The 25,214-nt window shown below is 42.3% G+C and overlaps 2 protein-coding genes across 2 annotated transcripts in view; both read right to left on the bottom strand.

Moving 5' to 3' along the window:
- LOC108414857 (NACHT, LRR and PYD domains-containing protein 12-like) overlaps positions 1-24,863 on the bottom strand; it is a 40,841-nt gene extending 15,978 nt beyond the window's left edge. Inside the window, exons 1-4 of the mRNA XM_037532079.1 lie at positions 24,734-24,863; positions 21,469-22,391; positions 14,522-16,540; positions 2,203-2,376 (exon numbers count right to left, since the gene is read on the bottom strand). Coding sequence (XP_037387976.1) covers positions 2,203-2,376; positions 14,522-16,540; positions 21,469-22,358 — 3,083 coding nt within the window. The 5' untranslated portion in view covers positions 22,359-22,391; positions 24,734-24,863. The remainder of the gene's footprint in view (positions 1-2,202; positions 2,377-14,521; positions 16,541-21,468; positions 22,392-24,733) is intronic.
- Positions 1-25,214, bottom strand: part of LOC108416826 (NACHT, LRR and PYD domains-containing protein 12-like) — a 578,836-nt gene that overhangs the window by 144,893 nt on the left and 408,729 nt on the right.

Below are 25,214 nucleotides of genomic sequence, written 5' to 3'. Positions count from 1 at the left end.
CACACAGTGCAGATGTGTCAGGAGTTGAAACCCTGTCATAGAGCTCTGCAGCTGAGAGCTATGAAGGTGCTCCAACATAAAATAAGGCTGTTTAATTTTTTAATGATATGATCATGAACAAGCTTCTTCTTTCGGCTGCTCCCTTTAGGGGTCGCCACAGTGGATCATCTGCCTCCATCTTGCCCTATCCATTGCCTCATCTACTTTCACACCAACCATCTCCATGTCCACCTTCACTACATCCATTAACTTTCTCTGAGGTCTACCTCTTCTCCTTCTACCCGGCAGCTCCATCTCCAACATTCTTTGCCCAATATCTCCACTATTCCTCCTCAACACATGTCCAAACCATCTCAACCTGGCCTCTCTGGCTTTATCTCCAAACTGCTCCACCTTCACTGTCCCTCTGATCTGCTCATTTCTAATCTTGTCCATCCTTGTCACTCCCAACGAAAATCTCAGCATCTTCATCTCCGCCACCTCCAGCTCAGCCTCCTGTTTTTTAGACAGAGCCACAGTCTCCAAACCACACATCATAGCTGGACGCACTGCTGTCTTGTGAACCTTCCCTTTCACTCTTGCTGCTATCCTTCTGTCACACATCAGCCCTGACGACACCCGTCTCCACCTACTCCATCCTGCCTGCACCCTCGTCCTCACCTCTTTTCTACACTGTCCATTGCTCTGGATGGTTGACCCAAGATATTTGAAGTCATCCGCCTTTATGACCTCTACTCCTTGCATCTTCACCTTTCCACCTGCCTCCCTCTCATTCACACACATGTATTCCGTCTTGTCTCTACTGACCTTCATTCCTCTCCTCTCCCGTGCAAACCTCCACCTCTCCAGATTCTCTTCCACCTGCTCTCTACTCTCACCACAGATTACAATGTCATCTGCAAACATCATGGTCCATGGAGCCTCCTGGCTGACCTCCTCTGTCAACCTTTCCATCACCATTGCAAACAAGAAGGGGCTCAAAGCTGATCCCTGATGTAACCCCACCTTCACCTTGAAACCATTTGTCACTCCAACTGCACACATCACCACTGTCTCACTATCCTCATACATGTCCTGCACCACCCTAACATACTTTTCAGCTACACCTGACTTCCTCATACAGTACCACAGTTCCTCTCCTGGCACCCTATTATATGCCTTCTCTAGATCCACAAAGACACAATGCAGCTCCTTCTGACCTTCTCTGTACCTTTACCTTCTCTACCAACACTCTCAATGAAAAAATTGCATCTGTGGTGCTCTTTCTGGGCATGAAACAAAACTGCTGCTCACTGATCTGAACCTCTCGCCTTAGCCTTGCTTCAACAACTCTTTCCCGTACCTTCATGGTGTGGCTCATCAACTTTATACATCTGTAGTTACTGCAGCTCTGCACATCACGCTTGTTCTTAAAAATGGGGACCAATACACTGCTTCTCCACTCATCAGGCATCCTCTCACTCTCCAGGATTTTGTTAAACAACCTGGTTAAAAAGTCCACTGCCTCCATGAACAAGCACTAGACATGCATAATACAGAACTGAGCTTATTGTGGAAACTTTAATAATCAGAACTGTTATAGAATCAAGCCCAATACATAACAGGGCTTATTGTGGAAACCTTTAGTTTAGAAGTAGCATTTGCTCACCTCCCACTACAATAATACTGACTTCTGAAAGCACCTCTGAGGGGTTTGTAATGCTCTGTTAGCATTTGGTACTTTATGGTACTTTAATCCTACACACACACACACACACACACACTCACACACACGTTTCTATTAGACATTTCCATTATTGACTTTGTATGATACATATTAACACTGGATCCTTCAGATATACAGGGAGTCAAAAGTCCCAGGACACTGTTTTATCTTACTTTATGTTTTAAGCTGTCACAAGCCTCCACGATGCGGTGCTGAAGGTGGTGTTTGTTGTGGATTTTCTCAGCATTTGTTTGAGATGACCCCGGAGATAAAAGTCAATAATAAAATTAAAAATAAAATCTATCCTGGGACTTTTGACCCACCCTGTATAGTAACTAGATTAGCATGTTAAGAGAGTGGAACTACAACTCATAATGTTTTGATATTTATAAAAAAGCTGCATGTTTAAAGGTAAAATGCCGTTTTTAAATGAGCAGGTCCATCACAGTGTTGGTGGTTATGCAGGTACAATAAGAATGAATTCACAGAAAGTTCACCTGAGTGTCTCCATTTTGCAGTGTGAACTCTTCAGTCCAGCAGAGAGCAGCTCCACTCCTGAATCCTGCAGGTCATTTCTACTGAGGTCCAGATCTTTGAGAGGGCAGTTTGCTGATTGCAGAGCAGAACAGATGGTTTCAAAGGAGTCCCTGCTGAGTTCACAGCCAGCAAGCCTGTAAAAGAACATAGAAAATATTACTGTAAAAACAGGAGGAGCCAAACTGCAGTGAGTTATTTGTTCTGAGTTTTGTGTTAAAATAACAAACTTAAATAAAAGCTTGTTGATGAACTGTAAAACATGTCTGTGGCAATGTCTGCCCAGTCTTCCTCGCCTGCTTTCACATCAGCAGTAACTGATGTTATATTCATGTTTCATTATTTTATCATGATGTTCATTTAACATTCATCATGGTTTATGACGTCTTGATGATATTTTTAAAAATCCCCCTGAAAACTGTAAAGCTACTCTAATTTAAAATAAAGCATCAAACCCACCAAAATATGACCTGTACCAGGATAAAATAAAGCACAGAATCAACTCATCATTTCTTTATCTTTTACTTCTTTCAAATCACGTGATTGTGAACATGCACCAGCAGCACATATCATTATATAACGGTGCTTAACCCTCGGGGGTCGAGTGATGCACTGGGGCATCAAATTAGATGTTTCTCAGGGTTTCTATTAACATCTCTGTAATAATGTAGAGCACAAATACGGTTCAAACAGTTCCTGAGTTTGTAAAGTCGCCCTTTCCATTCCGTCTTATTGCAAGATCGTTCACGACTCACATCCGGAGTCATGAGGCTATGATGACAAGCTGAGACACACAGCATCTGCCTCTCACCATGTCCACCTGGTGAATGTGTGTCCATCTACATTTTGTGTGAAACTGACCCATAAACTGTTAAAAATGAGACGTCAGCTCGACTCAAAATGATTTATTAACTAAATAATAAAATAATAATAATAATATTAATAATAATAAATTACATTTATATAGCGCCTTTCACAAACCCAAGGTCTCTTCACATAGCGTAAGCAGGAGGACACAAAGGAAAAAAAAACACTTTACAGAGGACGAGGACAAAAAACGTGCATTAAACAGAAAAGTCTTTAATTCAGATATAAAAGAGGAAAGAGAAGAGCCTCCCTGAGGGATTGGGGAAGAGAATTCCAGGGTTTGGGGGCCGTGGCACTGAAGGACCTGCCTCCCAAGGTGGAAAGTCTGGTGCTGGAACAGCAAGTAAGTTATTGCTAGAAGACCTGAGAGAGCGAGAGGGCGTGTTAGAGGTCAGCAGTTCTCTGAAGCAGGGGGGAGCAGGTTATGCAAAGCTTTGAAAGTGAGTAGTACAGCTTCATACTGGACGGGACCGGTAGCCAGTGTAGCTGAGAGAGAACGGGGTGATGGAGCTGAACGCTGAGTGTGGGTGAGAACTCCAGCTGCAGAGCTTTGAATGTCCTGTAGCTTTTGGATAGATTTGCATTGAGGCCAACAAAGAGGGAGTTACAGTAGTCAATACAGGACATAATGAAGGCCTGAACCAGAGTTTTGGTGTCTTTATCAGACAGGAACAGTCGGAGACGAGCAATGTTACGTAAATGAAAGAATGCGGTCTTAGTGAGGAACTTGATATGCAGATCAAAATTAAGTGATGAGTAAAACACCAACATTTCTAATAACAGCTGCAGGCTTAACGTGCAGGCCATCAATACTAACTGAAAAATTTGACGATTTTGATAATGAAGGTTTAGGGCCAACCAGTAAGACTTCAGTTTTATCAGTGTTTAGCATGAGAAAGTTATAGTGCACCCAGAGCTTTAAATCAGAAATAAAATCAATTAGTGTACTGGGAGGGGAATCTGAGGGTGTGTGTGTACTGAGATATAACTGAAGATCATCAGCATAACAATGAAAGTTTAGGCCATGGTTACGAATGATCTGCCCAAGGGGTGAAATATAAATTAAGAAAAGTAGGGGTCCAAGAACTGAGCCCTGTGGGACACCACATCTAACAGGAGAGGTGGAGGACTTCTGTGGGCCTAATGTAATAAACTGGTGTCTGTCTGTAAGATATGACCCGAACCACTATAGGGCTGTGTCAGTGATGCCAATAGAGAAAAGACGAGAAATGAGAACATCATGATTAACAGTATCAAAAGCTGCACTTAAGTCGAGGAGAAGGACAATATTCAGAGAACCACTATCAGCAGACCGGAGAAGATCATGAACAACACGCAGAAGAGCTGCCTCAGTGCTGTGGTGAGTACGGAAACCAGACTGGAATGGTTCATAGACGGCATTATCACTCAGAAATGTCTGGAGTTGGGAAGCAACCAGTCTTTCCATTACTTTAGGTAAAAATGGAAGGTGTGAGATGGGTCTGTAATTAGAAAGAGAAGTCGGGTCCAATTCAGGCTTCTTAAGTATCTGAGTAACTGCAGCAGTTTTAAGGGCAGCAGGAACAGAACCAGAAGAGATACATGAATTTATCACTGTAGTAACTGGGGTGTTGATTACAGATGGACAGGCCTTGAGTAGAGGGGTGGGGGCAGGGTCAAACTGATAGGAGGAAGCATTAGACTTAGTGATGAGCTCAGAGACAGAAAAGGAGTCAACACATTTGAAACAAGTCAGCTTTGTGTTCAAAGAAGGAGAATCTGTAAAGGAGAACGACTGGGAAGCAGAAGAAAAGAGGCTGTAGATCTGATTCATTTTCTTGTCAAAAAAAATGTAGAAAAGCCTGACATTGCTCAGCTGAATGGGGGCACGATGACACAGGAGGATGGAGGAGTTTGTTAACAGTTAACATGTTAACTACATGGCTTTACTTGAGTTGACTCAACTAGAAGATACAAGAGTTCACACAACTCAAACTTCTTAGCTGAGTCAAAAGTTCTCTTCAAGTTTTAGTTCTGTGTCTCAGTGAGGAAAATAAAATGATTTAGTTTTTTTACACCCAACTTCTCTGTTAGCCAGGACTCTCTCCATCAACACTGTTACCTCTGGCATACTGACTTATGGTTGGCTATGGCATTGCTGGGGCTCAAACTCACAACCTCCTGTTGGGGTGTCGGCTTAGTCCACTGCACCACTCAGGAACATGTGAAGTAATTTAGATTTAGTGTCTACAAATGTTTAATACACTGGAGAAAATATTGACTGTTCTGGCTTTAAACATGGCAGGCGCTCGTGTGGAGCAACACTCTAGTAATCCATCCCAACATCAGGAGGTTTTGAGTTTGAATCCCAGTAATACCACAGCTGTCCATATATGAAGCCTAAAAGGAGAATATGCCAGATGGTGCTGTGTGATAGAAGGAGCACCAGCTGGTGGGAAAACTGAATAAAAACACAGCTTTGAGTTTGTTCATCTAACTGAGATGCAGACCTAGAAACAGTAGCTGAGAGGATTTCAGCCTCACCTCAGAAGCCTGAGCTCATCAAGTTGAATGAACTCGAGAAAAGCCATGAAATCAGTTTTAAGTTAAGCAGACTTCTCATTTTTTACAGTGTAGACACTCAGAAAATCACTAAGGACTGACCCATCACACTGGACACCTTTCATTTCTCACTCAGTGACGTGAATTGGTGAGTAAAGTTTAATGAAGATGTTTTTTACTAAAAGGGGTTTAACTCTAGTTCCCTCTGGACAGAAGACATTAAATAACCTCTCAAAGGACACAGCTGTGTGCTTTCCCAGACCTCCTCTCTCTGCCTGATCTACCACAACACAGGGCAGTGAAAAGCCAATCATTCTCATCACTGAAGCTTTCCTGTTAATTTATTTGTTCGTGTGTGTGACCTCACAAAAACATCAAAGGGTAATAATGTCTAGTCAAAGTCCCACACAGCCTTTATTAAGGGAAGTCTGTCTTCTTCTTTTTCTCTACGTTATGATTTTGAAAAATGTTAAATACACCGGTCAGAACATTCTGACCACCTCCTCGTCTCTACACTCACTGTCCACTTTATCAGCTCCACTGACCGTATAGCTGCACTCTGTAGTTCTACAGTTACAGACTGTAGTCCATCTGTTTCTCTGATACTCTGTTACCCTGTTCTTCAGTGGTCAGGACCCCCATGGACCCTCACAGACCAGGTACTATTTGGGTGGTGGGTCATTCTCAGCACTGCAGTAACACTGACGTGGTGGTGGTGTATTAGTGTGTGTTGCGCTAGTTTGAGTGGATCAGACACAGCAGTGCTGCTGGAGTTTTAAACAGCTCAGTGTCGCTGCTGGACTGAGAATCGTCCACCAACCAAAAATATCCAGCCAACACCGTCCTGTGGGCGGCGTTCTGTGGGCAGTAAACTGTGGGCAGTGTCCTGTGGGCAGCGTCCTGTGACCACTGATGAAGGACTAGAGGATGACCAGCACAAACTGTGCAGCAGCAGATGAGCTGTCGTCTCTGACTTTACATCTACAACGTGGACCGAAATGGTAGGAGTGTCTAATAGAGTGGACAGTGAGTGGACAGTGTTTAAAAACTCCAGCAGCACTGCTGTGTCTGATCCACTCGCACCAACACCACATCAGTGTTACGGCAGTGCTGCGATTGACTCACCACCCAAATAGTACCTGCTCTGTGAGGGTCCATGGGGGTCCTGACCACTGAAGAACAGGGTAAAGGGGGCTAACAGTGTATCAGAGAAACAGATGGACTACAGTCTGTAAGGGAGTTTTTCACACCGTTTCAGTGTCTGAAGTGGACTCAGACCGCTGAGTCATGGTTTCTTTTGCATGTGTGAACACGCCAAACGAACTCTGACCCCTCTAAACAGTCGTTTTGTGGTTTGATTAATTTGTGCATTGTGAAAACAAAACAGCCCCAGTCCACTTTAGCTTTGCTTTATGGTGAAGACCTCGAGGGTCACCGTCCACACAGCCAGTCTTCAGCACTTCAGCAGGTAAAACAGACCATCAAGGGTCATTTATAAGGTTCTACTGAGGATAACGTCTGTCCGTGATCTGAGACCCACAGCAGCGCTGACTAATTAACGCGATAAGATGCGAGAGCTGGCGTGATTTTACAGAGTTAAAGGCTCAAACTGGTACACAACGCAGTTTTCAGCTGCTTTCACTCTGAACGCTGAATGAATGAAACTTCACCAGTTTCTCCAAGTGAAGCTCAGTGAGGAGCACTGCTGAAAACGGAGCCCACCACTGCAGACCCCGCAGGGCCATTTCTCCAATTTTACATGATGCACTTCAGCCAATCATTTCAGCGCGGCCAATAGGAGAGCAGCAGGTGGGTCTGCTGGTTCTTCTCGTCACCTGAAAGGTCAGATTTATCAGAGAACGCCGCCCACTTGGCGGGCACTGTGCACCGTGACTGCTGTGAAAGGGGTCCGAGTTCTAATGGAGTTGTGGTCTGAACAAGAAGTGGCCTGAGATCCTCTTCATAGTTCACTTACAGTGTGAACACAAAATGAACTGAGGCCATTCACAGTCGGTTCCCTTCCAGGTTCACTTTAACAGAACTCGATTTGGTTCTTTAAAACAAACTACATGTGAAAACACTTTAACTGCAGAACTACAAAGTGACCATTATAGTAAGTGGAGCTGATAAAATGGTCAGTGAGTGTAGAAACGTGGAGGTGGTCATTGTTATGCCTGATTGGTGTATTTGGTCCATAGTAACTCTGTATTTAATCAGTGTTAGAAATGTCTGAATGTCAGTCATATTGAATTACGTTCCCTGGTTAGAAATCTTATTAATAGTTTATCACTACTGTATGAAGCAGGACTGCCTTAGTCTCGAGTATTTAGCAGACTAGTACAGCTTTGAAACTGCATTCGTTTATCATATTATTCTGATTTAGGCTGATTTAACTCAAATACTGAAAATTCAATGACACTAAACTCCCTCTGGTAAGATGTGAGTAGAAATATCTCGAGTCTGATTCCACTAATCAGCACGTTTGATAGCCAGGAATGTGATGCGTTAGCTCTGTACCCAATCTCCACCCAGGAGGCGAAGCTTGGACCCAGTCCTACAGAGACTCAGTGGGTTTAAGTCAGTCAAGTCTAGAACAGAGTGAAGTTGTTGAAATGTTAACTCTACTGTAACAAAGAAAAGAACCAGCCCACAGTCGAATAGCTTGACTTTAACTTTTGGAGCTTCATAAAGTTTCTGTGTGTTTAAGTGTTTGTTTTGCTTGTTTTGAGTTAAATGTAAATCTGCTCAACACCTTCTTGAGGATCTAGAAACCTCACTGTTTTTGTTTTGGCCAGCAGAAGGTTTTCATGTCCAAACGCCAGCCGTAAAAGCTCGGGGAAAGTGTAGCAGGGTTTGTTAGAGCCATAAATAAGATCTCATATTTGTTTTATTTGTTTGTGAGTATTTTTGTATTTTTTGTCTTATTTAATGAACTAACTGTCCTGCTGTCTCCAGCTGAGGACGTGTGTCTTGGTGGTGATGTGAAGCTCCGTACTGTGTTTGACTGCCCAGCCTTGTGCTTGCAGATGCTCAGCAAGAAGCTGCCTGCTGAGCCCAAACAACCAGACCCACAACCCGCATAAGCAGAACAGCACCAACCTGTCACTCGCTGGTTAAAGTCAGGCGTCCCCTCTTTCTTAGAAATGAGATCAAACCAAGTTGTGTTTGTGATTCAGGAGTCAAACAGGTTAAATTACTATTATTACTATTTAAACTGCTCATGAGTTTCATAAGTAAACACTGTTTATCCTCAACTAAAATAACACTGATTTGTGGTCCTCATGGTGTCTGCAGTGTTATATTAGCACTAAGCTAACAGAGCTATTTATTCTTCAGGTCCCCACACTGGGTTTAATAACACGCAGGTCCAGCCTTTAGCATTTAGTTTCTCTGTGCTGTTTACTGAGATGCATAAACGCTCTAAAGTAATGATGAAGCCACTTTTATACATTAATATTGTTATAATCATTTACCAGCTTTCAGACTCTGTGATCTCTCCCACATCCACCAAGGAGGCCAGTGAGAACCATAAAACCCCAGACCTTACTTTACCACCTCTGCTGTTACTACTTGTGCGCTCCTGTTCAGGAGCTGGTAAGATTATTCAACACACTGACGAGGAAATATAATAATATCTACCTGGGTTTCCGGTTATGGCGTGGTGCTAGTTAGACGCAAACCGTCGCAAATATTCTGGAAAATTTGGCACTAAAGACTATTAGCCACGTTAATTCTGAATTAGAAATCGAAAGAACTTACACTACAGAAAAAATGCCTACAACAAAACCACTCAGAACGGTGCAGAAAACAATGAAAACAGAAACCTATGTGGAGCAGCAATCTACGGACGTAACAGCTCAGGTGGAGGCTAGCAACAGCCGAGACCAGTTAGCATCGAGCAAGATACTACAAGCCATCCAAGCGATGAAAGACGACTTCACATCTAGATTTGACAAGTTATTCACCGCTATTCAGAATGTCCAACAGGAGCTGCATGCCCATGAAACCCGCATGAGCGAGGCAGAGAGCTGCGTGAGTACCAATGAGGTCAATATAGAGTCCCTGCAGGAGCAAACTGAGAAAATGGAGGCTACCATAAAGGCACTCACTCTGAAGGTTGACGATTTGGAAAACCGAAGCTGTAGGTCCAATCTACGCCTGGTGGGGCTCGCGGAGAGGGCTGAGGGAGGCGACATGTGTGCTTTCCTGGAGAAATGGATCCCTCAAACTCTCGGCTCGGAAGTTTTTCCCAAGCCCTTAACAATCAAAAGGGCGCACAGAATCGGAAGAACAGATGAAGGTATAACTGATTCTGCACAGAGGAATACATGTCCAAGAGTAGTCATCATGAAATTCCTGAACTACAGTGACAAAGTCAGGACCATGAAGGCAGCGAGGGACAAGGGCGCCATTCTGTTCGAGTGCAGGCGAGTGATGTTCTTCCCTGACATCTCAGCAGAGCTCCACAGGCAGCGAAAATGCTTCGACGGGGTGAAAAAGGAGCTGTGATCTCTCAACATTCCCGACCTCCGATATGGCATCGTCCACCCAGCCAACTTTTGCGTGACATATAAGAGAAAGCGTGGCTCATTTAACTGCCCAGTGGAAGCGAGGAAATTTGTTCAGGGTCTGGGAAGGAGCCAGGAACAATGCGAGACGGGACACGACTGTGATGAGGCTAATGTTGATTGATAAGTAGGCAATGATCATTTGAACTACCAGCTAGTAGTTAAACTCTTGTAGTCTACTGAGGTATAGGTTAACAGGGTTAGCAGTAGCCTGCACGAGGATCATTTTGTGGTCTGCTTCAAAGGCTAAATGTTACATATGATTCACCAGTCAGTTGAAATTGACTTTATGTTGTCGTTGTTCTGTAGTGACTCAAGAGACGAACACTGGTTTAGTAAGATGTTCAGAATACTCTTTTACCTCTTTAGTTTAAAAAGAAGAAATCTGCTTAATGCTTTACAGTTTCAACTTCTTCCAAATAGTGTTTATACAACTCTATGTGGGCGACAGGGGATAGGTTAGGTCTGTTGCATGCACTATGTTGCTCCCCATGAAAGTTCAGCGTGTGGATCGGCTTTGCCCCATAGCCAGGTCGAAATGCAAGGGATGGGAAACCCACTCGGATATGGAAAGAGTAGGAATATTTGGTTACAGAAGTGTTTTTGTTTGTGTTAACAACATGTTTGTTTTTGAGTGTACGATTAATTCAATTTACAGCAGTCAGAATGAGCATTCAAAATACTAGTCAATTACAGTCCAGCACAATGGCTTCACAAGCTGAGATTCAGTTCACTTCATGGAATATAAGAGGTTTAAACAACCTTGTTAACCTGAAACAAGTTATGAGCAGGCTAAGCAATTAAAATCTACAATTGTCTTCCTCCAAGAAACGCACTTAATGTCCGACAATATAGATAGAGTAAGAAGAAGGTGGTCTTTTTTGCATCATTTTCCTCTCATGCAAGAGGTGTAATTACCTTGATACATAAATCAGTCCCTTTTCAAATAACCAATACAATCAGCAACTGCTCAGGGAGAAATATCATTATCCAAGGAAAACTCTTGTCTGTTCCATTAAATCTAGTAAATGTATATGGCACAAATGATGATAACCCAATATTCTTTAGAAACCTGTTTCTCTTACTAGCCTCAATGCCGGGTTATTTTGTAATAGGAGGAGATTTCAACTGTGCCCTCTCCCCAGATATTGACAGGTCGACAGGCTCAGACATATCTCATCAACAAACACGACTAGAGCTGCAACAGTGCCTTAAAGATTTTAACTTAACAGATATTTGGCGATATAATAACCCTAATACTAGAATGTTCTCATGTTTTTCAAGTACGCATCAGACATTCTCCCGCACTGACAACTTTTTAGTGTCAACCCATCTTCAGCCCCAGATTAAAAAGAGTTGTTATGATATAGTTATTTCTGATCATGATCCAGTTACTTTTACATATGCGCCACCTAACTTTCGTAGAGGTTCTCCAAGATGGCACTTTCAAACATCATGGCTAAGGGACCCTGATTTTTTGAAGTTCATAGGGGCAAAGATAGACATGTACTTTGAACTTAACACAAACGAAACAACGGCATCAGTAAGATGGGAGGCTTTTAAAGCCTTCTTAAGGGGGCAAATGATAAGTTATACAAGCCGCAAAATAAAAGATAATATTCAGTTTAAAAAGCTAGAAGATAAAATTAAAATAATGGAGAATTTACTCAAGTAGTGATCCTTCTAGACTTTTTCCACAGTTGCATATACTAAAATCTCAATATAATGAATCGTCATCGAACCAGCCAATAAAGAGCTTGTGGCGCCTAAGGCAGAGCTATTATGAACAGGGAGAGAGAACAGGGAAACTTCTGGCCTGGTGTATTAAGCAACTGCAGTCAGAGAGGGCTATAAATGCAATTGAAGATGAGGATGAACGCATAACAGCTGACCCACAAGAAATAAATAGTTCATTTCGAACATATTACCAGACGCTATACAGTTCAGAATACTCACATATATCGCAACAAAGGCAGTCAGAATTTCTTAACTTGCTACAATTCTCTACATTGGATGAAGTTTGTTCTGCTTCTTTGGAACACGAATTGGAAACTGAAGAGATAGCTTATGCAATTAGCAGCATGAAGGGAGGGAAAGCACCAGGGCCTGACGGCATTCCGATAGAAATATATAAAGTATTAATGAGTAAATTGATTCCACCTCTTATGGATATGTATCTTGAGTCCTACAAATCTGGCCCTCTACCCCCGACTCTAAATTGTGCGCTCATTACATTGTTGGCCAAACCTGGGAAATGTGCAACAGATAGAAAGTCGTATAGACCAATCTCACTTCTAAATAATGATACAAAAATTCTGTGTAAAGTATTAGCAAGAAGATTGGAATCCCTACTACCAAAAATTATACACGAGGACCAAAATGGTTTTGTACAAGGGAGGCAAGCCTTCCACAACATTCGGCGAGTATTAAACGTTGTATATATAAGTACTGAAATAGAGGATAGAGCTGTACTGTCATTGGACGCGGAACAAGCTTTTGACCATATCGAATGGCAATATATGTTTGATGTTCTCCAGAGAATGGGTGTAGGAGATGGATTCATAAAATGGATTCGTATTCTCTATGCAAACCCATCTGCTAGAATTCTCACTAATGGGCTGACTGCTTCTCCATTTAGATTACACAGAGGCACGAGACAAGGTTGTCCCTTGTCAGCTCTTTTATTTACTGTTGCCATAGAGCCTTTGGCCATAGCCATTCGAACACATACTAGTATCAGACGTATAGAGATTGGTGAAGTAGAGCATCGTATATCATTATATACAGATGACATCGTTTTATTTCTCTCCAATTTAAGGCAAACTATTCCTGCACTTCTTGAATTAATTGGCTCCTTTGGTATTATCTCTGGGTGCAAGATAAACAACAGTAAATCAGTTATAATGTATCTGCAGGAAAAGAACAGAACTCAGCCGCCTCTGTTAACACCATTTAGTGCTGCTGAGGAGGGATTCACTTATCCTGGAATTAAAATACCCCTGATATGAGTAAACTTATCACAACAAATTATAACCCAGTTGTCAAATCAACATTAAATTCAATCTCCAGATGGACCAAGCTCCCCATATCCATGATCGGAAAAATTAATATAATTAAGATGTCTGTCTTACCTAAATTTTTATATCTTTTTCAGGCAATTCCACTTCAACCACCACCCGCTCTATTTAATCTTCTCAAAAAAAAACAATCACACACTTCATATGGAATGGTAAACGTCCTAGGTTGAGATATTCTCTACTTTACCTGTGAATGAACTCAAGTTTTGCGGTGGAAAAACATATTTCATCAAGGGTAAAATGAGTGAATTCCGAGACATATGGGAGATGTTCCTGAATTTTCTTAAAAAGGGGGAGATGGCTGACTGATGATGGACAATTCAAGAAGATGTACTTTGGTATAATGTAAAGCCTGAAGTGGAACAAAACAACTAAACATGACTGCAATGTAACAGGTTGACAGTGATCGGTGAACATTACGTACACCTTTTTTTTTTTGGGGGGTATGTGTATTTGTTCTTGTCTTTCTCTGTTTGGATATTTACTGTTGCTAAGTTGTAATCGGTCTTTATAGCCATTGCTCTAATCTATTACATCATCTTGAAAAGCAAATAAAGAAAGATACTGATTAAAAAAAAATAATATACACCTATTTTTTCTTTAAATAATCTGCAAACATTTGATAGCTCTTTAATCTCAGATATTTCAAACTAAACATGTTTACAAGATCAATAAGGGAATGCACATAAACTGTGGTCAACAAGCTGCTTGGTCAGCTCTGCTGTCAGAGGTTTTAGTGCACTCAGTGCACATGACGCCACTGACGCTGGTGCACTGGCTTATAATCACAATGTGACATCATTTGCTGATTTTATGAGGAGCGTTTTTCCTTCTGCAGTCTTATGTAATAGTGTCACATTACCTTTAAGAAACAGTTCAGAGTCCTAAAGGGCCTCAAACACACCTACTAAACCGTTTAATCTGAAGAGTTTGAGCAGGTAAACCACCAAACTCTGCTGGACACTGACCCTCCAGGACTGGGCCTTGTGCACTCCTGGGCTACAGTCTGCCAGTGACTCCAACAAGGTTAAGCTACAAAGGAGGTTTCTGGTAAAGTGGAAGATAAATGTACCTGCTGAAAGACTCCAAAACCTGAACATCAAATAACTAAAAAGATTTTTAACCTTTTAGTGGACATGTTATCATAACAAACCATCAACATTCAAATATCAACAGTTATATTAATCTAAATGTAACAGACATTATATTTATGCAGATGCAGCACTTACTGGGCTTTTCTGCAGGCGGTCACAGCTGGGATCAGTCTCCTATAACCCTCCACAGACGTCCTGTATTTCTTCAGGTCCAGCTCATCCAGAACCTCCTCAGAGTTCAGGATCATGTAGGCTAGTGCTGAACACTGTGCAGGAGAAAGATCTTCACCTGAGTGTTTCTCTGATTTTAGATACTCCTCAATCTGTCTGAAGAGAGTCTGGTCATTCATTTCAGACAGACAGAACAACAGATTAATGGATCTCTCAGCTGAGATGTCATGTCGTCTTTCTGTATCTGTTATTATGAACTTAATGTGCTCTTTAATTCTCTCTGGTGGTCTCTGTATGTGTGTCAGTAGACCCTGTAGGAGTCTCTGATTAGACTCCAGTGAGATTCCCAGCAAGAAACGGAGGAAAAGGTCCAGGTGTCCATTCTGACTCTTTAAGGCTTTATCCACTGCTCCTTCCAGCAGATCATCCAGCAGATCATTCTTAGATCTCTCTCTGTATCGTGGTATAAAAAACCTCTTTAGTCCTTTCTTAGACTGTAACTTATTCTCAGACATCACTTTATTACTTGAATTAAAACACTGCAGGGGCTCCATGATTTTGCACTCATTGCAGTGAATCACATAAACAGCAGCCAGGAACTCCTGAAAGCTCAGATGAACAAAGCTGTAGACCTTCCTCTGGAAAAGCACACATTCCTCCCTAAAGATCTCAGTGAAAATCCCAGAATACACTGAGGCGTCAATGACATCAATGCCGTTCTCTCTCAGATCCTCTTCATAGAACATCACATTGCCCTTCATCAGCTGATTGAAAGCCAGTTCAGCCAGTTTCAGAATCATGATTCTGTTGGTCTCCAGCAGCTTCTTTGGGTTTCTGCTCTTTTTCTCCTCATACTTCTCGTTCTTCATGCTGGTCTGAGTGAGCAGGAAGTGTGAGTACATTTCAGTCAGAGTTTTAGGGATTTCTGTATGACGCTGCTTCATGATTCTCTGAAGAACAGTAGCTGAGATCCAGCAGAAGACTGGAATGTGGCACATGATGTGGAGGCTCCTCGCTGTCTTAATGTGGGAGATGATTCTCTTGGCTTGGTCTTCATCACTGATCCTCTTCTTGAAGTACTCCTCCTTCTGTGGGTCACTGAATCCCTGAATCTCTGTCACACGGCTGATGTATTTAGGAGAGATCTGATTGGCTGCTGCTGGTCTGGAGGTGATCCAGATCAGAGCAGAGGGAAGCAGCTCTCCTTTGATGAGGTTTGTCATCAACACACCCACTGATGATGTCATGGTGATGTCAGATACTTTCTCACACTGTTCAAAGTAGAGTGGTATTCTACTTTCATCCAGACCATCAAATATAAACACAGCTTTGATCTGATCGTAAACCTCTGGGTCCAGATCTTTGAGCTCAGGATGGAAACCACACAGAAGTCCATGTAGACTGTATTGATCATCTTTAATCAGGTTCAGCTCCCGGAACGGAAGCACAATCATGACATCTACATCCTGATTGGCTTTTCCTTCAGCCCAGTCCAGAATGAACTTCTGCACTGAGACAGTTTTTCCAATTCCAGCGATTCCTTTAGTCAGAACTGCTTTGATCTTTCGCTGTTTTGGTTCTTCACCCTCTTTTCTTTCTTTTTGTCTGACATGTTTAGCTGTTGTAGCTCTAATGTTTCCCTTTTCTGTTACTTCTTTAAAGATGTCTAAGCAGTTGATTGGAATGTCTTGTAGGTGTTTCCTGGTTGTTTTCTCCATCTGTAGAACCTCATGTTCCTCATTCACTCCTTCACTCTCTCCCTCTATGATGTAGAGCTGTGTGTAAATCCTGTTCAGGAGGGTTTTATTCTCTTCTGTTCTGATTCCCTCAAATAAGCTCTCGTACTTGTTCTTCATGCTGGTTTTGTGTGTCTTTAAGACTCTGCTCAGGACATCGTTCACTGGTTGATAAGAATCCAGATGAAGGTCTTCAGTTTCCTCCACCAGAGAGTTTATCTGCAGTGCTGTTTCTGTGGAGTTCAGCCTGAGAGGATCAAACACAGAAACACAAACATCAACATAAATAATCATAATAAACTGTTAACAATGCAACTGATTAAGCTACTTATCACAAATGTGTTTTCCATGAACTTAATATAGGAGCTCCTTCTGTAGGATTGCCTACAGATTTATTTATTAAGACTTTTATTATGTCTTACAAAATAAAACCATGAGCCAGATTTAACATCATGTTAAGAGCAGAAACGTCACACTAACACATTCTGTCATTCAGGACTGAGGATTAACCGCATGTTTACTGTTTACATGATCTGTGGTGCTGTTGCCATTTTCCTTCAGAACATCGGCCCAAAAACATACCAGAAACACTTTATTTGGATGGTCCACTGTAGATGGTCAGCATGTCTTTCAGTAACATTCAGCTAAATATCTATTAAATGAAACTGAACTTCAAGTTCAGTATAAAAGATTTTATTAAATCTATTCCAAACCCTAACCCTAAACCTCAGGGCTAAACCTACACCAACTCCTAATCTTAACTATAACCAGCCTGTTATTGATCAACTGTACATCACCAGGGGGTTTGTTAGTGATTTAGGTGTCTGTAGAGCATCTATAGAGGACCATCCAAATAAAGGGTGACCAACACACCACTTAAACCACTCAGATGTTCAGGTAAGACGCTGATGCGAATGATCTTTGCTTTAATGGTCTCAAACATGTTTGGTCACTCAGATTATTAATAACTAATAATCTAAAAGTTTGATCTGTCTGGATTATCGCTGAAGACGAAGGTGATTTACTTGATGAAGATTTCTGAGCTCATTAATATTGAATTCAATATCTAGTATTTTACAACAGCTTTGAATGTGACGTAGCTAAAAAAGAGGAAAGATACAAACGCTGATCTCCATCATGGTGAATTTATGATTTAGATTAATTACCAAGCTGCACGCTTTGCGTGGTGTAGCCTGGTTACAGCTGAGTTTAATGACTCTGGTCCAGTGTGTCTGAAAGGCTGAAGGTCAACTGACCAGGAATGGGTTCAGGTAATTCTGGGTAGCCTGGATTATTTACTCTCCAACATATCAGATCATATTCTGTGTTCAGACACATATTTTACAGTGAATATAAGATATGAGATATTTAAAGTCCAAGGGAACATAGTGTATTTAATATTAACGAATATTAAGAAGAGTTTATATGATACTAAAACTGAATGTTACATTAAACATTTAGCAAAGTTTTAATTAGGGCTGAGGGATGTGCCTAAAAATGTTATCACAAGAAAATTCATATAGCTGATATCAATAATCCCCAAGATAAATGTCAAATCATTATTTCTTATAAGTTTAAAAGCTTTTTGTTGCTCCTGAGTTAAAGTTGAAGAAGTCCGACAGTCGAGTTTGGTTCGGCAGTAATTCACACATTTTTTCCTGCTCACATTTTCCCTCTACTGTCTGCACAATCTGCTGCTTTACATTTCACTCTTTACTAACGCTCATATCGTTCCTGCATCGTGAGCTGCTGTAAAGAACGAAAAACTATCAATACTAAAATCAATACTCAGGTAAAAGTATTGATCCTCAAAAACACTTAAGTAGAAATACAAAAGAAGCAGGTCTAGAATCTACTGAAGTGCTGAGAACTGCAGTGGAACTTCATCCAGCATTTATCAGCACAGGAACCGAAGACTGTGCAGCTCTGTTCTTCTGTTTCTGAGATTCTTTTGGTCTAAAATACAGAAGCTCCAAAGTCAGAGATGTAACCAATCACAGAGCAGGACAAATATTGCCACCATCAAAACAAACTGAAATCAAACACAAAGAGGGATTAGGATTTTAATATGAATTATTAACAACTAAAAAAATCCTTTACTCACTAAAATACTATGATAAAATTATCATGCCTTAAAAATACTCAGGAGAGTAAAAACCAATCAATATTTTACTGAAGTACATAAAACTAAAGACGAGTCATTAGCATTAGTCAGTGGACTAACTGCACTTCATCACTCAATATACTGTTTTTTGGTAAAACAATAAGTTGTGGCCACCCCTTTTGGAGATGTGACGCCGAGTGCTGGGCAAGCCCCCACAGATGAAACACGTTAGCTTTTTCTACTGCTGCAGTTTTCTTGGTTAGATGGTATGATAGAGCTCTCACACAAGCACCTGTAGAAGTGATCCTGCTCAGCAAATCTCTCTTCAGATTTACTCATTTTGAATAAAGGACCATCTGCACGCCAAGCAGAGAGTTACAAAAACAAAGTTATACAACCAACAAAGAAACAAACAATGCTATACCAAAGTCCAGGAGAGAATCCAGAAGAGTAAATGAGGGACAAAAAGGATTAAATAACACGAGAGGCGTAAAAAAGAAAAATGCTGAGCATCCAAAAGAGTCTAATGGAACACTTCACAACGAGCAACTGATGTTGAACAGGTATAAATATACAAACAGAGATCATGAGAACAGGTGAAGGCAGTCAGAACTCAGGGGAAGAGGGCCTGTGTAATTGGCTGTGATTGGTTGGTGTTGGGCTCGTGACTCTGATGTCAGACCCAAATGAATCATGGGAGTTGGAGTTTACAGGATGGGTGGAGACTTCAGAGGAACCAGGTGATATGATAGAGGCATTTGTCGGGCATGTAAAGATCCTGGGCTCTGTGACGCTGCCTGGTGCCTTCAAAGTGAAATGTTTGTAATGTTTCGGATATATATGCTGAATTTATTCAATATTTGAAGATTTAAATTTATGCCAATTTGGGCTGGGCGATAAAACAATAACGATAGTAATCATGATGCAACTTTCCTTAATAGAGCGACAAGAAAGGGGTGATAACTTTTCGATATAATGCACCATTCTCACACTTCCATGTTCTAGAGACAGCCCTGGTGGAGTTTTCTACTGCAACTGCCATCACCAGGAGATGGTGCACATGCACGTTTTTCAAAGATTAGAGAGGGGGGCCACGAGTAAAATGAGTGTTTAGCAATGTCTGAAACATGGAGTTATACATTCCTTGTTTGAGTAGAGCGACCGGCGATCTGTTCTCCTGTGACCAAGCGTGAGTGACGAGATCATTGGTGTAGCTGTACTGACCTACAGTGAATGCACCTCTTTCTGTACATCCTCACAAGCTTTAGCTGCGTTAAATCACATCTGCTCCTCACAACTACATCACTGTTACAGAGCTCAGTCATGTTTTAGTATTAGTGCATTCCCAAGCAACGAAAGTGAAAGAAACAAGTGGTTCATGTGAGTTACAGCCTGATTTAAACCAAAGTAAACCAAGGAAGCTGTGAGGCACTGGAAAGCGGGGGAGTGCCATCATCCCAGCCTAGCTGTTTTTAGCAGCTGGCTAACTTGAACCTGTGCTCCATTACTCACACAACGCAGTAAACTGATGACACTGTTGATCAAACGTGACTCAAAAGCATTCAGCTTTCAGTTTAAAAGTCCCTAAAAGGAGGACTCTGTTTGACTGGTGTTTATATACTGTAGTTCACCCCTCAAACTACTCCGATAGAATAAAGATATCCAGTCATCTGCTAGCTGGTGCTCGGACATGGAGGTGATTGGAGTGATGCCAGTAAGGCGGTGTGATCCATCACTGACGAGCCGAGCCAGCTAATATTTGCTGTTCGTATAAGTTCACATTGTTGAGGAACTAAACAGTTTAGCGCTGTTGTTGGCCACATGTTTAGCATTTATAATGGGATAGCCAAGCGCTCGTCGCCAGACAGGTAAAATAATCTGTTTTCTTTTTTAAATTATGACTATTACAAAAACTGCGGCCGTGCTTTTCCAGCTGCTCACCAGACACTTTCTCTGGGACTTCAGAGCTCAACATTAAAACCAACCTCCAGTATCCTGTGGCCTCCTGACTCTTTTTCCCAAGGATAAAGACGTATGACGAGATGAAAAGTCAACATGCAGCTGGCTGAAGCCCTGACTGTTTGAGTTGCCGTCCACCATGTATGTAATACATTTGACGTTTATGTCGAAAGTCGGTGGGAAAAAGCTGGAAAAACAAAAATCTTTTAAACCTTCACTTTCATTTTGAGACCTGATTTATTTTATTATTATTAATAATTATGTAGCCAGGTGATAATTAGATCCACCATTAGATCCAATTAGAGCAGGTTCCCCTACATTAATCTAAAAAGCATAGATTGCTTCCTGTGCCTTTAAGACCTCACGGGGGCGCTGTTTAGCAGAGCGAGTGCGGTTAAGGAAACCAGAGGACGCTGGGTGGAGCTGCAGTGTTCTGGCTGTGGGAGAAAAGGTTTAAAGCACAGGACAGAAATTTTGGTGTGTGGAGATCTTTTCAGCAGGTCAGCAGGTCAGTTTGCCTACATGATCCGTGTTAGCTGTGGAAAGCGATACGGCAGCTCCTTAATAGTTTTAGGTTCAGTTTATCAACAGTTCATTGTAATAGGCGGAGCCGCGGTTCTGAAAGGCCTGAAAGGTTTGATTTAAACAGGTTTAACTGTAGAGAAACGCTGTAAAGCTGGATTTACTGAATGATTGTTTTCTTTGTGCTGTACACATTCGAGTCTTTGGCAGGCCGGAAAAGTATTTAAGCCAGGTCCATTCAAATCTGCATGTTTGTTTGTGTTCTTTCCTTGGTGAATTCAGTTGGCTGTATTTTTGTGAAGGTGAGCTGAATTCCTCTCACTAATCAAATCTTCTGAATTCTGATAGAGAATAAACGGACCCAGCAGCTTCTAAGTTGTGGTCCTGTGTGTCTTCCTGGGCTACAATTATAAATTAGGAACTCATCCTTCGCTCTATTGAGGGGTTTTACCCTTTCATATCAGCTTAGATGCTCAGCCTTTAAAGTCATAGGAAGTGTGAAAAACAGGAAATGTGCTGTGATCTGTCAAAGTTTTAAACTATGACATCATTACTCATCAGTGTAGCACTGAAAGACGCTCATTACTCACTCTGGGTCAGAGGACACGGGATCACTGCTGAGACATGGAGGGCGTAACGTACTCAGACGGCTTGGTCCACTTTCTCCTCCTCTGGATTCAGGAGGCTGATCCATGGACCGGTCACTCTTCAGAGACACACTGCTGGGTTCTCTTTCTACTCCTCTGTATTCAGGAGGATTCCCCATGGACTGGTCACTCTTCAGAGACACACAGCTGGGTTCTCTTGTTCCTCCTCTGAATTCAGGAGGATACCCCATGGACCGGTCACTCTTCAGAGACACACTGCTGGGTTCTCTTGTTCCTCCTCTGAATTCAGGAGGATACCCCATGGACCGGTCACTCTTCAGAGACACACTGCTGGGTTCTCTTGTTCCTCCTCTGAATTCAGGAGGATACCCCATGGACCGGTCACTCTTCAGAGACACACTGCTGGGTTCTCTTGTTCCTCCTCTGAATTCAGGAGGATACCCCATGGACCGGTCACTCTTCAGAGACACACTGCTGGGTTCTCTTGTTCCTCCTCTGAATTCAGGAGGATACCCCATGGACCGGTCACTCTTCAGAGACACACTGCTGGGTTCTCTTGTTCCTCCTCTGAATTCAGGAGGATACCCCATGGACCGGTCACTCTTCAGAGACACACTGCTGGGTTCTCTCGTTCCTCCTCTGAATTCAGGAGGATACCCCATGGACCGGTCACTCTTCAGAGACACACTGCTGGGTTCTCTTGTTCCTCCTCTGAATTCAGGAGGATACCCCATGGACCGGTCACTCTTCAGAGACACACTGCTGGGTTCTCTCGTTCCTCCTCTGAATTCAGGAGGATGCCCCATGGACTGGTCACTCTCCATAGACACACTGCTGGGTTCTCTCTCAGTGCTGAATGTAGGAGGTTCCATCGTGGATCTTCTGAGCAGGGTGTTTGTGTCAGCCTGAAATCAGAACAGATGTGTTTACCCTGTCAGCTCATGTATTATCATATGATATGATCTGAAAGACAATTTCACTTCACAACAGGCCCACAATAAGGCTGCCCAGTTTAAACCGTGTTTAAAAGGCTATTAATGAGGTCAAACCCCTTAAACCTCATTAATAACTACCAGCAGTACAGTCAGTTCAGTGTGTGCTGCCCTGCTGGGCGTGTGAATGAGCTCAGTATCATTTACTAACTGTCGTTAAGGCCTGGACGACGCTCGTCAGCCGTGTTCCTGAGGTAGCTTCACTCTCACAGACGTGGTTTAGATCACAGCTGTAGTGAGTTGTTCTGTATCTGCTGTGATCAGAGCTCAGCCGTTCTGTTAACCTGCTTGTAGCGCCACTTCATGTTGTAGTGCAGAGAAACGCCGAGCAGATGACGTTACTGAGATAAACCTGACCTGTGGTTCATTTACAGCCGCAGACCCTCTCACACACACGGTGCCCCCATATTGATGCTGCAGCATTCAGTCATCTGCCTCCCTGAGCTTCTACAGGAACTCCAGACTGACCCACACCCATAATACAGTCATAGAGAAGCGTCTCTAATATTGGTCATTTATTAACTGGTGTTCGTGCAGCAAACTTGATCAAAAATGGAATAAAACTCAATCAATAAGCAACTAATCACTAATATTAATACTAATATTGATAATAATATTAATAAAAGTATTTTTCTGATAATATGAATCCTGATCACATTATTTGGAATGTATTACATTTTTAAAATTGACCATTTGTAATAAATTATTTCATTTTTGAGAATTGATGTCCAGCTCCTGATGTCCTAACTATTCAATCATTTTGGAATAAAGTGTGTATTATATCACACACAAATAAATATTTAATCACAGAATCTAAATATCATTTTATCATAAATTCATATTAGACAGAACAATGAAGCTGATTTCTCTGTTAGGAAGCTTGATATTTGCTAAAACAAATGATTTGTATACATGAACTGGTGTTCCAATTATTCAAAAGTAAGACTTGGAGTTCTGCAAGGCTCTATTTTAGGACCATTATTATTTATTATAAATTATACATGTTATTGTTAAGCACAGGTATAAGTATCCATGGCATTCAGTTTCATTGATATGCAGACGATACGCAGAGCCTGATGACAAACACAGATTAAAGAAAATAGAGCACTGTATAAAAGACGTGAAATGCTGGATGTTACGGAACTTCCTCCTACTAAACAGTAACAAAACAGAGGTTCTCCTTCTGGGTCCGAAAGTGGAAAGAAATAAATGATCAGATTTCATTTTAAAAATCTCTCTGACTTTCCAGTTACACCTGGTTCAGCAGCAAAACATTCATATCAGTCCAGTTCAATCATCACTTCATTGACTGCTTGTTAAATTCCGTATTGATTATAAAATCCTTTTATTGACGTATAAAGCCCTACACGGGCTCGCTCCTCAGTACCTGCAAGAACTTATTTCCTATTATGAGCCATCACGACTACTCAGATCCCAGAGTGCTGGCTTATTAATAGTTCATAGAATTCATATGTAACACCCAAAGGATTCTTCTGTAGTTATGATGTCAAGCTTGTCCCAGTGGAAGAACCAGCTTCTATAAGAGTGCAGAGAGTCTCTCTTCCTGTAGAGCCTCATTCCAACCTCAACCCGCCACACCTGCTCCAGCTAATGACCTCCTCCAGAAGCCCCTGATTGGCTGGATCAGAGGAGTCAGTGTGAGGTCAGAGCTGGGCAGCGTGTCAGATGCAGGTTGAACTGGACTCTGCAGGACAGTAAATCTCCAGGAGGAGGTTTGGTGACAGCAGGTAGCTCTGCGGTCTTTATGCTCCCTCTTCTGGTGAAACAGCGCTACTGCACATGAACGCGCCTTTACAGCCTGTGTTTTTAATCGACGCTCCGCTTAAATAATCCCGTTTAAGAAGCCCGGATTAAACAACGCGCTCTACATTCAGATAATCTGCGAGTTCAGGAACATCAACATGTGAAATATATTGATGGACCTGGAGTTTGTGTGAGTGAAAGCGCGAGTGGAGCTGAAGGTAAAGCAGCGCTGGTCGCTGCTCCTTCAGTAAATCCAGCTTTACAGCGTTTCTCTACAGTTAAACCTGTTTAACTCAAACCTTTCAGGCCTTTCATCTCGGGAAGAACCGCGGCTCCGCCTTTCACCGCCACACAGTTTGGAGCTCGGAGGAGGAGTTTAGTCCGGTTCTGAGTTCGGATTAAAACGGGTTTAAACCGCGAGGAAACACAAGCAGCCGGTCCTGCTTTGATCTCCAGCCGATCTTCCTCATTTCTCGGATTAATAATCTCACCGTGTTGAGTTCACAGCGCTGATGTGTGAAATCCTCTCTCGGGCTCAGACGCCGACCTGCTGCTGTTCCTCTACCTGTCCAGGTGAGCTGCTTTCGGTTTGGTCTTCTCTGAGGAGGTGGAGCTCAGATCACCGAGGTCCACTCAACTTTCCTTTACAGATGATTCCTGAAACTGAGGTGGAGCTGCTCAGTTCCCAGAGGCCCCTGCGGGAATCCGCATGGTCCCCATAGTTTCTGCCCTGACAGCACATCTACATCTCAGAGCGTCTGCTGGATGTAACGCAGTTCGTCTGGAGAGCGTGTTTAATAGCGCGTGAGCTCATCGGCAGTTCGTCTCTGATGCGTCTCTGGTGGATCGTGAAAGACCTTCAGCTGCTGCGCTCCAGACCTTTCTGGCTGCGTCATAATCCCGCCTGCGTCTCGGAGACGCCTCTGAGACTCTCCTCGACTATTTACTAGAGCGTTTATTCATCTGCAGGAC

This window comes from Pygocentrus nattereri, chromosome 2 (genome assembly GCF_015220715.1).
Source record: "Pygocentrus nattereri isolate fPygNat1 chromosome 2, fPygNat1.pri, whole genome shotgun sequence".
Classification (NCBI taxonomy): Eukaryota; Metazoa; Chordata; class Actinopteri; order Characiformes; family Serrasalmidae; genus Pygocentrus; species Pygocentrus nattereri.
This window is presented reverse-complemented; position numbering and strand designations above follow the sequence as displayed.